Source organism: Theropithecus gelada, chromosome 12, assembly GCF_003255815.1.
Source record: "Theropithecus gelada isolate Dixy chromosome 12, Tgel_1.0, whole genome shotgun sequence".
Taxonomy (NCBI): Eukaryota; Metazoa; Chordata; class Mammalia; order Primates; family Cercopithecidae; genus Theropithecus; species Theropithecus gelada.
The window spans coordinates 48,211,447-48,228,556 of NC_037680.1; the positions used below are offsets into that span (position 1 = coordinate 48,211,447).

Here is a 17,110-nt window from a genome sequence, read left to right on the forward strand (position 1 = left end):
AAGTTTTGCTTCTCAGTTGACTGGACTATTTCCCCAGTCTATCTTCTTGCCACTCTTGATGCCCATAAAAGGACCTAAGGTAATTTCTGACAGCCTGGGACTCCTTGGGAAAAACAGAAGGTGCCACAGACCTCATTTTAGGAGAAACCCCTGTTTTCCTCATGGAATCCCAAGAAATGTAGGCAGACAGGTCCCTCTCAAAATCTAAGGCTCTGCTCAGTTTTTCATCACATTACCTGACCTTTTTGACTTTTGGGGGCTTCAGAAATTAGTAGGAAAGAGAGATATAAAGAAAGTTATAGCTATGAAGATGTATTTATGGTAAGGAAGGTTATGAAGAAAAGAAATTTTATATGAGAAAGAATCTTGTATGGCAAATTCTTGTCCTAAAGTAGAATGCCTAATTATTTAGGAAAGAGGGAAAGACAGGACAAGTCAGAAAGTCTAAGTATGTCATAGACGGTCTGTGGAAGTTGTGATATGATTCATAAAGTGGGAAAGAGGCTGGGCCCAGTAGCTCACACCTGTAATCCCAGCACTTTGGAAGGCCAAGGTGGGCAGATCATCTGAGGTCAAAAGTTTGAGACCACCCTGGCCAACATGGTGAAACCCCGTCTCTACTAAAAATACAAAAATTAGGCAGGCATAGTGGTACACACCTGTAGTCCCAGCTACTTGGGAGGCTGAGGCACAAGAATCGCTTGAACCTGGGAGGCGGAGGTTGCAGTGGGCTGAGATCGTGCCACTGTACTCTAGCCTGGGCGACAGAGCAAGACTCTGTCTTTTAAAAAAAAAAAAGAAAAGAAAAGAAAAGAAAAAAAACTAAAGGGAAAGAAAAACTTACAACAGCTAGATATTCTCCTGTGTGTGTGATGTTCATATAAAGAAGCTCTAATTGGCTTCAAATCTACACCCTAGAGATTAACCCTTCACATGATCATGTAAGCTATGCAGTTACCCAGACTGCATCATTTGGTAAACCCGTATAGTTTCACGGAAACCATTCCTAGTTCAGGACACTTTAAAGGATACACAGTCTAAGTACTGCCAAGATAGGCCCAGTAGCTGTGTTCACACTTTCCCTTGGGAAAAACTATACTAATCCTGAGACATCTAGTTGTCTTTTCATTCCCCAGTATGAAAATACCTCTAAGTCACTGCTGGTGGACACTAAGTGTAACTACCTCCACTGGAAAATTTCTGCTGGGGCAACTCAGGATACTTCCCAAGGTCCTTTCCAGCCTTTAACCGGGGCCACCTTAGCAGGGACTTTAATCACTTGAGAAAGTGAAAACAACAAGCTAACCCATATGTTCACCATAGACAACAATTTTTGTCTCAAAAACAAAGATCCTTTTTCCTGTGTGGAACTAGTTGTACTTATGTTTATCAGCCAACTGGACTGGAACCTGTACCCTTGTATATTTACCCCCTCAAAATCAACATAGCTCCCAATAACCAGTTTCTCATTATACCTTTAACTGCAACTGCCAAGCACAAATGAGCCATCCAATTCATACCCCTTTTGGTAGGGCTAGGAATAACTGCAGGAATAGCAATGGGAGTTAGCGGGTTTCCAACTTCCCTATCCTATTACCAATGCTCATCCAAGGATCTTTCAGACAGCTTGGAAGACATTGCCCAAAGTATCGTCACCTTACAAAATCAAATAGATTCCTTGGCAGCAGTCACTTTACAAAATAGAAGGGGACTGGATCTCCAGCTGCTCAAAAAGGTGGCTTATGTCTTTTCCTACAAGAATGTTGTTTTTATATCAACCAATCAGGATTAATTAGGGATGCCACTCGAAAATTAGCTGACAGGACTTCTAAAATATAACAACAGCTGTCCACATCATAGGGCTCCTGGTCAAGGGCACTAAGCTGGGCTTCATGGCTCCTTCCCTTAGCCAGCCCATTGTTAATAATTATACTTGCATTGACTTTTTGGACCATGTTTGTTAAATCTTTTTACCAGATTATTTCTTCTCACCTAGAGATGATTAAGCGTCAAATGATCATGCAGCAGGGCTTCCAGCCAGTTCCAGATGATGACGCCCACCCCGGCCATCAAGAAGTAACCCTATCTCCACTAGACAGAGCAGTGCTAGAGTTCCATGGTCCCCAATAGGTAGGGACTGTGCCCCAATCAGCATGAAGTAGTTATAGAAGAAAGACAATTGGTCCTTCTGCCTCCCATAAAGATTTATGAGGATCACGTCTCTCAGGGGGAGATGAGGCAGAAGAACAGTTTATTTGAATAGTTTAGGATATAAATTCCAAGAAAAAAAGACAAGCAGATACAACAGAGGAGAAGAAAGAAACACAGGAAGGGTTTGGACACAAGGAGCCTTCACTTCAGTCAGACAAGCCAAGCCTCTATTTGTACAGGTTGTAACTTCACTTCAGCCTCTGATTGGTTGCAGGCTGAGACTTCAGTTCAGCCTCCAATTGGTCATGGGCCAAGTCTTCATTTCCATAGGTAACTTTACTTCAGCCTCTGATTGGTCACGGGCCAAGTCTTCATTTACATAGGGTGTAACCAACAGGAAACCTCTAAAGGGTACTTAAACCCCAGAAGATTTGCAACCAGGGCTCTTGAGCTGCTTGCTCCAGCTCACTCCCACTCTGTGGAGTGTACTTTCATTTCAATAAATCTATACTTTTGTCTTCTGTTGTTTTGTGGGTTTTGTCCATTTCCTTGTTCAACATGCCAAGAACATGAACAACTCATAGTCAAGACTCCCTACTGGTAACAATGTGAATGCACTACTGTTTCCCAAAACCTTAAATTCCATGAACTAGCTATAAGGTCACTTTACATCCAGTTTTGAGAACTACTTTTTGAAATGTGTCATCATGAAGGAAGATCAAAACCTTTGTTTAAAAATACGAATTACAGGCTGGGCGTAGTGGCTCACGCCTGTAATCCCAACAGTTTGGGAGACTGAGGCGGGTAGATCATCTGAGGTCAGGAGTTTGAGACCAGCCTGGCCAACATTGTGAAATCCCCTCTCTACTAAAAATACAAACGTTAGCTGGGTGTGGTAGCGGGTGCCTGTAATCCCAGCTACTCAGGAGGCTGAGGCAGAAGAATTGCTTGAACCCAGAAGGCAGAGGTTGCAGTGAGCTGAGACTACGCCATTGTACTCCAGCCTGGGCAACAAGAGTGAAACTCCATCCCAAAAAAAAAAAAAAATATATATATATATATATATATATTTTTTTTTTTTTTTACAGATGAATGAGATGTTGCCTGGTATTACATGTCACTCACCAAAGACTGGTTGATACTTAGTATCATCTCCAGTCCCACAACTCATTAGAAAGCCTGAAAGCAACAAATCACCTATGAAGACCCAGCTTCTATTAGTATTCAGTTGTAGGGTTAACACTCATTTTTCAGATATTATCATACTAAAAGAACTACTAGAGGTGACTTTTAAAAATCGTGTCTCTTAATAGACTGTAAGTTGCTGGCTGGGCTCAGTGGCTCACGCCTATAATCCCAGCAGTTTGGGAGGCCAAGGAGGCGGGATCATGAGGTCAGGAGTTTAAAACCAGCCTGGCCAGGATGGTAAAACCCTATCTCTACTAAAAATACAAACATTAGCTGGGCATGGTGGCACACGCCTGTAGTTCCAGCTACTCGGGAGGCTGAGGCAGGAGAATAGCTTGATTCCGGGAGGCAGAGGTTGTGGTGAGCCAAGATCACACCACTGCACTCCGGCCTCGGCAATAGAGCGAGACTCCGTCTCAAAAACAAAACAAAACAAAAACAGCCATAAGTCCCATTTCCCACAGATCCTTCTGGATGCCCATAGACAAGGGTTTTTCTTTTGGATTTGCGTGTGCTTTGTTCTTTTATGTTTATAAAGTAAAGGCATAAAACATCTGAGCTTGTCTATGATGGTAACTCTGATGACAATGTCACAGGCATATCTCAAGAAAACGATACTCTCGGCCAGGCGCAGTGGCTCATGCCTGTAATCTCAGCACTCTGGGAGGCTGAGGTGGGAGAATCAGGAGGTCAGGAGTTCGAGACCAGCCTGACAAACATGGTGAAATGCTATCTCCACTAAAAATACAAAAATTAGCTGGGTGTGGTGGCATGCACCTGTAATCCCAGCTACCCAGGAGGCTGAGGCAGGAGAATCGCTTGAACCCGGGAAGCAGAGGCTGCAGTGAGCCGAGATCGTGCCACTGCACTTCAGCCTGGGTGACAGAGAGAGACTCCATCTCAAAAAAAAGAGAGAAAAAAAGAAAGAAAATGATACTCTCTAATGCAAAATGGCACATACTGTTTAGTGAAGGATCATTTACGGTGAACCAAAAAGATTACAAGATTCTTCCATGTATCTTAGTCTATTTTATAAAGTTAAAAATTTGGGCAAATTTCCACAAATCTCTTGAAATTAGTAACACCTTCAGAGAGCCCAGATTAAATTAATCTTTTTCCCTCCCTTTCTTCTTCTCACTTCCCTTCTCTTCTCTGTCAGATTTCTTTCTTCTCCCATTTCCCTCTCTCATGCACCTCAACCCCTTACTCCCTTATTTCACCTCACTCCTGCCTCCTTTTCCCTCCCCTTTCCTTCCCTTCCTTTCTTCTCTCCCTTGTTCTCTCTCTCCTTTTCCCTCCCTCCATCTTCTTCTACTTCTATCTGTCTTCCTGTGTTTCTTTCTTCTCCTTTGTTACATCTGCTTGTCTTTCTTGGAATTTATATTCCGAATATAAACTATTCAAATACATGGAATAAACTCATGTTAGAATGAACTAAAAGGACACCACAGCTTCACATTTTACAACTACTCTATGATAAGTATCGTGAAGAATTATTGAAATACTTACCCTGAAGCGTTATATAAGTCTGCAAGCTGATATAGAATATCAATTTCTAGTGGTGTGACTTGTCCATAGCGTATGGCACTCTGGGCAAATTCCTCTGGAACAGAGGAAGAAAAATGTTAAAGTCTTGAATGATTCTTAATATAAAACAAAGTTCTACCTTCACCAACTATAATACAACCTGAAAGCTACAGGCATTTTAGTATCATTTTTAAAATCTAAAATTGAATTTAAATATTTAAGCTCAACTATACAAGAATACGCATTTCTGAAGGCTAGTAAAAGATAAATTAACTTCAAGAATAAAACAATCTCTTTAGAATCTCCTCTTATCTTGCTTATTCACTTTGGTCTCCAGAGTTATAATGCGAAAAATGTAAGTGTTCTCCAGTCATTCAAAACATCCTAATACCACTGACCAAAAGGAGTAGGCTTGCCCATCCTTCTGTGGCAACTCCTTCCTAGTACAAACAACCTGCTGCCACAGTGCCACTGACCTGTTTGACAGATTGGGCCAAGGTTCTTTTCAAAACTGTCAAAGCCACTTTTCCATTCCTGACCTCAGTATCACATTAAATCCACCTGGATTTTTGGAGCCCAAGTAAAGCATACATATACATGGTAACATACTTTCTAGATCTGGCTTTAAAGTGGTAAGCTTAGATCAACATCATGCCTCAATGAAGAAAAGTGAAAATGCTGAGATTCTTATTTATATATATTTTAAAATCTTACCCTTTGTGACTTCAACATCTTTCCTTGTGCCAGCTAGAGTGCTATATATCTTACGAACAAGCTCCATGTTATTCAGTAAGGAGTTAAATGCATTGAAGTAGGAGAAGCTAACCTGGTGTGAGATACTTCCTCCAGCTGCCTAGAAAATGACAACACAAAAAGTTTAAAAAACAAACAAAAACAAAAAGACAAACGTTTATGGACACTGTACTTTTCTCAAAGAGGATTCAAAGGAGTCTTCATTATTAAAATGATGCTAACAACCAGTCCATAAATACAAGGAAAGTATCACACTGAAACAGTGCATTGCATGCCCTCAGGGAAGCCTATGTAATTTAGGTCTGAAGGAAGAAAGCAACATCTGGAAGTTGGACTTCATGGTTCATCTACCTATAAGGTCAAAAACAACAAATATAATTATCACAGATCAAAACAATAGTTATTTAAACAGGATCTTCAAGACCCTCAACTGTGAAACTCTTGCTAGTCCTGGATAAACAAAACATCACTGCACAATCTATGGAACACGTTTTAACCTTGTTTTCTTCCTTCATACACATACACAAAACCCAACTGAAGACTTTAAATTTTAAGACAATTTTATTATATCAACTTTTCCTAATTGTTAAGGCCACTGTTATAATTAAAATACTTAACAGTCTGTGCTAAGCTCTAAATTTGGATCATGAAGGGTCCAATTATCAAAAACTCCAAAAAATGTAGAAAATCTGGAGAGAATTTATTCACTGTTGAGTTATGTCTTCAATGGAATACTGCAAAAGAGGCTCTCTCATGCATGAGATGGGTGGCAACGTAGTCTTCATTACCTCTGCAGGATGAAGAGGTAATTTGTTCTCTGCCTACCACTTGGACATAAACTCAGAAGAGAATATCTTGCATAGTTTGCAAAAGCTTCATTCCCAAGTCACAAGCCAGAGGAACCCATATGATTGAAAACATTCTCCTTTAAAAATGCAAAGAAATGCTTATGTAAATACCAATGTGACAACTTTAATCATAAAGGTCTAATACAAATAGTGTAGGTAATGATGAGCAAATATATCCCACCCCACCACCCCCACACACATGCCTTAATCTAAATACAGTTTATATTTGTGTTAGCCTGAATTTGGATATCAGCAACCCAAAAGTTGGACTCAAATTATTTCATATATTCCTCTGAGGATTAGAATTGGCTTTTGGTAAACTGAGGCTATTATAGTAGGTCTATCTAACCTAGTTGGAAGAGACTAAATGAGTCCCTTCCCACTAAGGTACTGAGTCCCTCCCTCTAGGGTTCTCTTCCTTCTCCCTCCTTCCCTCCCCCCTCTTCCCTCCTTCCCTCCTTTCTCTCTTTCTCTCTCCCTTTATCCCTTTCTTTCCTTCCTTCTTTCATTTTTTTGGTTGGGGTATGAGGTGAGGGCAGGGGAGTGGGGGATGGTGTCAAGGAGGTGAAACGTGTAGGAGAAAGTGACATGCTCCATGTTCAGATTCACTGAAGAAAAAGAACAGAAGTTGATCTTTCTACCCCAGTCTAAATCAGGGATAATGATCTTCAGCTGAAACAACAAAGGCACTCATTGGCTTCCCTCCATTCAAAACAAGCAGTAATCAAAAACTTACACGTAAGTACAATGCATGGACAAGAAAACGGGTAAGCGAGGAAAGTTTCACCACTCTATGTGAGGAAGTGGATGACATGAGTTTGCTATTGGTCCAGATGATTACTTTATAGAGATTAGCAGTTTGACAGAACAAAAAACTATGTCTGGTGCATACAGACTGAATGCACAGGTGAAGGGGCAGAGAGAGCAGTAGTGAGCCACAGAGGCTGATGGCCACATACTTCCTCAATACCTTCTGCCATGGGTATGGTTATTAGAACAGTGCAGAAGCCAGTGACGATCCCTCTGGCAGATAGCACCCTGAAGGCAACAAAGGAAGGAGCCATCTTTGTAGCAAGATCTTGGGAGCCTGGTGGTGTGGAAAGAGGCCAAGATGAAGGCAGTAGTGTCTGGGAGAGTTACTGCCCACTGGAAAAAGTAATTGCTCACCCTTGTCTATAAACTCTTGTTTCCCTTGAACTGGACTCTGTAAATGGAAATAAACAATTTGGAAATACATGAGAGCAAGATGGTGGCTCTGAAAAAAGCTATGATCTGGGAAAAGATAACTCACCGTCACCTCTACCTCCCTTACACACACACACACACATACACACATACACACATACACACACACTTGTTTACTTTCTAACAACCAAGCATGAAATCTGAATAGTTGAGAGTCATATGAGTCCCTGGAGGCAATCCAGGACTCAATGGATCAAAAGGTTTGAGGAAATAGAAAGTTAAAGAACTTGCTTTTTACTTACTGAAACTAAGTTCTCCTCCACAAAAGGAGTAAGCATGTGAGATCTAATGGTAACCATGATGTCACTGAAATCCAGACCAGAAATCATGCCACTTTTGCTTTTGTCTTTCAGTGCAAAGGCTTGTCTTGCGTGTTCCAACTGTAGCTCCTGTGAGGAAATTAGAAACAGGGCATTAAGCTGGTTAAAACATTCCAAGTACATGGTCTGGAAAGGAAGGAAGGACAGATATCCTTCCCACACATCTACTTACTACAAAACAATGCACAGATCTGAATTTACAACAAAGCTTTTAATTTCTTTGTAAAAGTATGTGCTTTCTTAAAAATGTACTATATACTACTCCTCAGGAAAAAGAATGAATGAGAGCATATCAATAAAGGAAAGGTAGGAAAAAATAACCCTTAGATTTTACTTGACAAGTTTTCATTACTGAAAACAGAGAATAATGTTTTCGGTGCTTCATTTCAGCCTTTAAAATATACAATAATTTATCTCTCCTGCTTGAAGGCTTACCTGTCATCAAAGAGTACTTCATGAATTAAGAGTTTAGGTTCGGCCGGGCGCGGTGGCTCAAGCCTGTAATCCCAGCACTTTGGGAGGCCAAGACGGGCGGATCACGAGGTCAGGAGATCGAGACCATCCTGGCTAACACGGTGAAACCCCGTCTCTACTAAGAAATACAAAAAACTAGCCGGGCGAAGTGGCGGGCGCCTGTAGTCCCAGCTACTCGGGAGGCTGAGGCAGGAGAATGGCGTGAACCCGGGAGGCGGAGCTTGCAGTGAGCTGAGATCCGGCCACTGCACTCCAGCCTGGGCTACAGAGCGAGACTCCGTCTCAAAAAAAAAAAAAAAAAAAAAAAGAGTTTAGGTTCATTTTCAGTTTTTCAATTTTAAATGTTGCAATCAAAGTCTCTCTCTCTCTCTCTCTCATTCTATAAATGAATTAGAGACCATTTTTTCAAACAAATTTTTCAAATAAACTCAGTGAGAAACTCTACCAACTGGTAAGTGCAATACTCAGTCATTCTAAAATGAAAGTCAGGAATAACAAACTGCAAAAGTAGTGCTGAGCTATCACTGGCTCTGGGCACCGTTACTCATAAACTGTAAGACAGTCCAGAATATCTCTGAACTTTTAAACTATTGGGCAACCAAACTTTGTAATAAGTGATATCCACAAAAACAACAAAATGTGCCAGTAATCTCCTGTATACTATACAAAAGTCAAAATCAGAGCATTTCTGTTGTGGGGATCCATGACTAAATCCAAAAAACTTGTTAGCAAACATAATAATGGTGTTGCTATTGGATGCCACCGTCATACTCTTTGCAACTCTGGAAATAATAGTCATATCTAAGTATATACATATTATTTAAAGATAAGATTACATAATTTTCATTCACATTTACTTATCAAAGACTACAAATTAATGTTGCTTTACCTTTTCCTGACTTCAAAAATGTTTTTTATAGAAGTCTCACCATTTTTATTTAATTATATTTCCTACGGACTTGTGATAACTCACTCCATTTTCCCATGACCTCAGCTCCAACCACTTCACACTTCAAATAAAGTGTATACATCTACATCATTAGATGGATTGAAAATGGTCCCCATGGCAAAGACATTCCTAAAGAGCATCAAAAGCAGACACAGGTTCACTCCCTGTCTTATATACCTTTTTCTTTCCTTCTACCTTCTTTCCATCTCTTTCTTATGTCTTTTTCTTCCCTATATGTCTTAATCTCCCAGAAATATCAAATGGTAGCCATGGGTACAATTTAGCCTTATGAATAACACTCAGTACTAAAGAAGATATGGACCTTTACCTTCAAGATGAAGCAGAACGCTCACTGAAGGAGTAGTGTTAGTAGAATAGATTGTCTGTTTTCTAAAAGGTCAATAGTTAAAGGACTCTTATTTATCTTTTAAAGATACATATTTGAAGGATCACACATGAAAAAATCATAGAGTATGTGCATCTGGCTTCCAAATGATCCTGCAGGAGGCAGGGTGAAGGGTATACATAAAAAAGATTGGCCAAGAAGTGGTAATTATTGAAGCTGGTTATAGGTGCAGGACGTTCATTACACTATTCTCTCTGCTTTTGAGTATACTTGAAGTCTTCCAAAATAAAAAGGTTTCAAAAAACAAAATGACTTAAAAATGAGAAGTTAAACACAGAAAAAAAGGAGTTACATACATGCGGCTCTCAGTTTACACAGTATAATTAAAACATCAGGGTATAATAGATATTGTAAAATAGCCTCTGTAAATGCAAGGAAAACAGTGAGAGAAAGAGAGAGAAAGTAATCTTCGGAAGAATCTTAAACACTAGTCAGGCAGACATTTCCTTTTTTAAAAAAGTCAGCTCTCAAATGCATATATTTTCAACTTTTCAAGTTTGAGAATTTTATAAGGTGAGTTAGATAAGCACTAACAGGGAAAGTGTTAGAACAAGCACTGGCATCTCCAAATACCCACACCTAAAGCCCACAGTTTCAAATCTGTGATCGTCCTATGAAGAAAAACAATACTGTGGGCTTAAAAAAGGTAAAATAAATAAATCCTGGGTTAAAAAGGCAGGTAGGTAGGTAGGTGGGTGGGTGGATAGGAGAATTAAAGGGAAGATAAAGAAAGGCAGTTATGCTGAAGGAAAGATCCCATGCCCTTGAAAATGCATTTCATCTAATTATGAGATGAAAATTAGCAGAACTTCAGAAACAATGTGACTTTGGATGAGACTGAACTTGTACCTTTAACTTCACTGTCTTCCAAAACGCCACTCTTCACTTAAATAACAATAAAAGAACAAAACAAAATAAAACAGAAATGCAAGGACAAAGACAACAGAAAAGAAAATAGCAACTATATTTTTAAGATCAGAAAGCAGAAAAGCAAATGACAACCGACTTAATAGACTCAAAAAAACTAAGCAGAAAAAGCCAAAAAGGAAACCAATGTACATGATAGGACCCCCAAAAGATTCAGTTATTAGCTGCATTGGTACCTCTGGAAGTGAGGGTGAAGGTGGAGCTGAAAACAAGGGGCTTAGATGGAAGTCTAAGAAGCAGTTAGTTACCTGCCTTACTCCAAATAAGGCCTCCACCCTTTCCCAACCTTGGCAGAAGACTAGAGGTCTACTGTCTGAGGAGTTTAACAGAGGATCTCTGAACCAGCATAGACTACAGACAGTTGAGAGGGAGAATACTACAGTGAAAAAAGGTAATAAACTGAAAGTCCTTCTGCAAAATTGAACATTGAGACCTCCAACTACTTATTACTCAGCAACCAAAACATCAAAAGCCAGATCTAATATTCCAGATTGGAGACCAGATAATTTTTCCCTGATTCCCTAATCCGAAATAAAAGACCTAGCCTAGGCAACCTGGCAAAACCCCATCTCTACAAAAAATACAAAAAATTAGGTGGGCATGGTGGCACACGCCTGGAGTCCCAGCTATTCAAGAGGCTGAGGTGAGAGGATCGCTGGAACCTGGGAAAGTCAAGGCTACAGTGAGCTCTGATCCTGTCACTGCACTCTAGCCTGGGGGACAGGGCAAGACCCTGACTCAAAAAAAAAAAAAAAAAAAAAAAATGTGGAGAAAGCAGACACTATGCAAGAAGAAAGCTTTAAAAAAACAACAACAAAGAAACCTGTACATCCATGAAACAAGAACAGTATGCTATTTTTTAAAAGGAATATTCAGAAAAACCAAAATGAGCTCCTGAAAATTAGAAATACAGCAGAAATACAAAATAGAAGGCTCAGAAGGAAAATAGGAGAGAAAAGAAAACTAAAAGGTCATAAATGTAACATTTAATAGTCTTAGAAACTAAGAAAATACAATAAGAAAAATAATAAAATTTTCAAGAATTGAAGGACATAAGTTTCCAGATTAGAAAAGCCCAATGAATGAAAAGCCCAGACTAATGAATAAAAATAAACTCACACCAAGGAATACCACCATGAAATTTCATAAACACCAACGAAAAGAAAAAAAATATTAAAACACTCCAGAGTGGGGTTGGAAAAAGTTTCAAGACTAAATCAAGAATGAGAATGGCACTGTGGCAACACTGGAAACTAGAAAACAAAAGAGCAATGCTTTCAAAATTACAAGGAAAATAAACTCTTACTAGAATTCAGTAACCAGCCAAACTATCTTAGTGTAATGGTGGAACGAGAGGGATATGTTTGTTTGTTTGTTTGTTTGTTTTGAGATGGAGTCTCGCTCTATCGCCCAGGCTGGAGTGCAGTGGCCTGTCCTTGGCTTACTGCAACTTCTGCCTCCCAGGCTCAAGAGATTCTCCTGCCTCAGCCTCCCGAGTAGCTGGGATTACAGGCACCTGCCACTACACCTGGCTAATTTTTGCACTTTTAGTAGCGACAGGGTTTCACCAAGTTGGCCAGGCTGATCTTGAACTCCTGACCTCAAGTGATCAGCCCGCCTCGGCCTCCCAAAGTGCTGGGATTATAGGCATGAGCCAAAACACCCGGACTGTTTGTTTTTTGAGACAGGGCTCACTCTGTCGCCCAGGCTGGAGTGCAGTGGTGGGATCATGGCTCACTGCAGCCTCTACCTCCCTGCAGCGATCCTCCCACCTCACCTCCTGAGTAGCTAGAACTATAGTCATGTGCCACCACACCTGGCTTATTTTTGTATTTTTTGTAAAGATGGCATTTTGCCATGTTGCCCAGGCTGGTCTTGAACTCCTGGGCTCACGCAATCTGCCCACCTTGGCCTCCCAAAGTGCTAGGATTACAGGTGTGAGTCACTGCCCTCAGCCAGAATAAGAGGTTTTTACATATGAAAAGTCTCAAAAATATTTTATTCTACTTTCCTCAGGAAGCCACTGCAGGAAGTATTCTACTATAAATAAGTAAACCACCATAAAAGGAGAGACAACATGCAGCAAACAGGAGGTTCAACATAACAGAACGGCAAATGGATTCTCCAAGATAAAAGTGAAGGGCGATCACAGAAGTACTCCCATGCAGCAAGCTTACACAGTCTGGCTTCTGGCCCTGAAGTAGGTCAGGAAGCAATTCGAAAATGGTGCAAGTGCTGTGGAAAACAGTCAGGTGGTTCCTCAAAAAGTTAAACAGAATTACCATATGACCCAAAAATTCCACTCCTACGTATATGGCCGAAAGAACTGAAAACAAGTATTCAAACAAATATTTGTATACATATGTTCACAGCAGCACTATTCACGATAACCATAAGGTGGGAACAACCCAAAGGTCCATCAGCTGATGAACAGATAGACAAAATACAGTACATTTGTACTATATTATACAATGAAATAGTATTCAGCCCCAAAAAAGGAATAAAGCACTGATATACGCTATGACATAGTTAATTCTTAAAAACATTATGCTAAGTGGAAAAAAAAAACAATGCAAAAGTTCATATTGTTTGGCCAGGCATGGTGGCTCACACCTGTAATGCCAGCACTTTGGGATGCTGAGGTGGGTGGATCACCTGAGGTCAGGAGTTCGAGACTAGCCTGGCCAGCATGGTGAAACACTGTCTCTACTAAAAATATAAAAAATTAGCCAGGCATAGTGGCGTACGCCTGTAATCCCAGCTACTCAGGAGGCTGAGGCAGGAGAATTGTTTGAACACGGGAGGCAGAGGTTGCAGTAAGCTGAGATCACGCCATTGCACAGCAGCCTGGACAACAAGAGCGAAACTCTGTCTCAGTAAAAAAAAAAAAAAAAAAAAAAAAAAAGTTCATATTGTACAATTCCATTTATATTAAATACCCACAATAGGTAAATCCATAGAGACAGAAAGTAGGCTGAAAGTTGCCAGAGCTTGGGTGAAAGCAGAAATAGAAAGTGACTGCTTAATGGACGAGGTTTCTTTTTGGGATGATAAAAATGTTTTAGAATTAGATACAAGATACTGCGAAGGTACTAAATGCATTAAATTGTGCACTTTTATTTTATTTTTAATATTTTGTAGATGGAGTCTCCCTCTGTCACCCAGGCTGGAGTACAGGGGTGCAATCTCAGCTCACTGCAACCTCCACTTCCTGGGTTCAAGCAATTCTCCTGCCTCAGCCTCTCCAGTAGCTGGGATTACGGCACTTGCCACCTCGCCTGGCTAATTTTTGTATTTTTAGTGGAGACAAGGTTTCGCCATGTTGGCCAGGCTGGTCTTAAAGTCCTGATCTCAAGTGATCTGCCCGCCTCAGCCTCCCAAGTGCTGGGATTACAGGCGTGAGCTACCACACCTGGCCTAAATTGTACACTTTTAATTGATTAATTTTATGCAAATTTTACCTCATATTTTTTTAAAAAAGAAAGAAAGCTCCTGGAGAGCTCCAAAAAGATGAAATTAATAGAATACCTAATGTGTTTTAAACGCATTAAAAAGAGATCTTAATAATAGGGCCAAGGTTTGAGAATGACTTAGTATTAGTACACAGAAAACTAAACAAATGAAAACTAGAAACTCCAAGAACAATAACATTAAGCCAGTTGCGGTGGTTCACACTTGTAATCCCAGCACTTTGGGAGGTCAAGGTGAGCAGATTACTTGAGGCCAGGAGTTCAAGACCAGCCTGGCCAACATGGCAAAACCCCATCTCTACCAAAAATATAAAAATTAGCCAGGCGTGGTGGCACACTCCTGTAATACCAGCTACTCGAGTGGCTGAGACATGAGAATTGCTTGAATCAAGAGTTGGAGGTTACAGTGAGCCAGGATCACACCACTGCACTCCAGCCTGGGTGACAGAGTCAGACTATCTCAAAAAAATACATAATAGTAATAACTTCAGCCACCAATAGTATTTACAAAATTCTAATAACTCATAGGATTACTGATCTAAGCAGAATCATGACATAATTATATTAGGGGGAAAGGGGACAGAAGTCCAAGCCTGTGATAGACAGGGAGAGGAGAGAGGTGAAAGAACTAGCTTTTTTGTTTTTTTTTTTTTTTTGAGACGGAGTCTCGCTCTGTTACCAAGGCTGGAATGCAGTGGTGCAGTCTCAGCTCACTGCAAGCTCCACCTCCCAGGTTCATGCCATTCTCCTGCCTCAGCCTCCCGAGTAGCTGGGACTACAGGTGCCTGCCAGCACATCCGGCTAATTTTCTGTATTTTTAGTAGAGACGGAGTTTCACCGTGTTAGCCAGGATGGTCTCGATCTCCTGACCTTCTGATTCACCCACCTCGGCCTCCCAAAGTGCTGGGATTACAGGCGTGAGCCACTGCACCCGGTCATGTAGCTTCTAATCTTCTATAGTTAGGATACAATTTAAAAATACTTAAAAGTAGAAAATTAAAAAGTAGAAGTGCTCTACTATTTAAATAAATGGAAGTAAACACTGAAAGAAATAGTTACTAAGAGTTTAAAGAAGTTGCCTCTGGCAAGGGGAAAACTTTAAAACTAGGGGTGAAATACCATGGATAACTTCTATTTTTGTAACAAACTTAATAAATACAAAAGGGAAGGACACAGAAGAAGAATAGTATATATTGATACCTGTTATGAAAACTAAGCTTACCTGGAGAAACTGTGTGAATTCTGTGTAGTTAAGATGCTTCTTCCGGTTATGCCCAAAATGCAGTCGGATAAATTCACAGTCCCAGTTAAAAGGGATATGATGATGAATAATAGTCTGTCCAAAAATTTCTTTGACATTTTCTTAAAAGGGAAAACAAAAATAAATCAATTACATCTGGAATAAGTAGTTTAACCCACTGCAATGTTCCTACAGAAAAAAATTAAGAGAAGTTTTAAAAGTCAGTATTATCTGCTTCTATTAAAATAACTGCAATTTTTTTTGTGCCCAGAAACCATGCACAGGAACACAATTGATACAAAAAAATATAATTTTACACTTACGATTATGTACCATTGCATATAAGGCCATGAGATTCTTAATTTCTCTTTATTTAATTTTAATTAGAAAGTGATTTCTATCTCACATTATAAATGGCTGCTACTTTACATCCTGTACAAAATCAATAGTGTTTTCCCAGTTCCTCAAGGAGTCGAATTAAACCCTTTATCAGAAGCATGAATACCTAAATTACAGTATAATGCAATATTTGTCATACTAAGTATGGTTTGATTGAGGCTTGATTATTACATTCACACTAGCCTGAATGTCTATTGAAGATAGGTATAAGAAAAACTACCAAAAGCATATCATTAGCTCAGCAGCAAGCACCTTATTAAAAGCTTCTGATATTGTTAAAAATATGGTCTTGACACAAAGCTTCAAAATCCCCATAAAATCCATGATTATTAGTCTGAACTATTAAAATATTTTAAGATAAGTTAAATTAGTGATTCACTTTTAAATAAAGAGTTAAATACAGTACACTAATTTTTAGATAGGAACTAGTCGTACTGTGTAACATACACCCAAAACCCTCTGACAGCTTGTCTTCATGCACTAACAACGTCATTTTCATTCTTACAGCAATCTATACTTACAATAAAAGTCAATTCACAAATGACTGGTACTTTAACAAGCATAGACTGGATAAACTAATTTAGAAGCTCATGCCAAAAAAAAAAAAAAAATCATGAACGAAGTTAAGAAAGCAGGAAGCCTGTTTTACTGATGTCTTAAGAACAAAATCATTTTCCAATTTCAGCCAATTTTATTAGTGAAAGGGTTTTGCCATCAATAGCTATCAGTTATACTACAGAATCAGTAAATACACGTTTAAGATTTTATAATCTCCAACTATGCTATTTTCTCTAATTTCTGCAAATTCTTTAAAGAAGATACTGATCTCATATTATAAATGGTTTAATGGATTCCCTTTAGTTTTATATATATACACTTTTTCTTAATAAAAGCATTACTATTGGGATAGGGGAATGTAAGAATTCTGAACTGAACGTTCTACCAGTCTAGAGTCAATATAATAGATCTGAATAGATTGCAGCAATCAGCAAAGTTGGAAGAAGGCATTGGATGTCACTGGGGAGATGGGATTCTCATCTTTTCTTTCAAATGGAATGCAGGATTCATTTCCTCTCTAAGTAGGGACAAATACTTCAGAGTTTTCAAATAGGTCAAGCATTTTCACCTTACATAAATACAAATTTAAAAAGCAAAGAATTAACCCAATAGCAATTTGTGGGATCCCGGTTTCGAACCAACACAAAAGATGATC

General features: G+C 39.5%; 1 protein-coding gene across 2 annotated transcripts in view; it reads right to left on the minus strand.

The window, feature by feature from the left end:
- Positions 1 to 17,110, minus strand: part of SLC25A12 (solute carrier family 25 member 12) — a 115,834-nt gene that overhangs the window by 48,623 nt on the left and 50,101 nt on the right. For both annotated transcript variants that reach the window (XM_025404089.1, XM_025404088.1), the window contains 4 exons: positions 15,481 to 15,620; positions 7,955 to 8,101; positions 5,581 to 5,719; positions 4,849 to 4,942 (listed from right to left, as the gene is read on the minus strand). In XM_025404089.1, the coding sequence (XP_025259874.1) occupies positions 4,849 to 4,942; positions 5,581 to 5,719; positions 7,955 to 8,101; positions 15,481 to 15,620 (520 nt within the window). The remainder of the gene's footprint in view (positions 1 to 4,848; positions 4,943 to 5,580; positions 5,720 to 7,954; positions 8,102 to 15,480; positions 15,621 to 17,110) is intronic.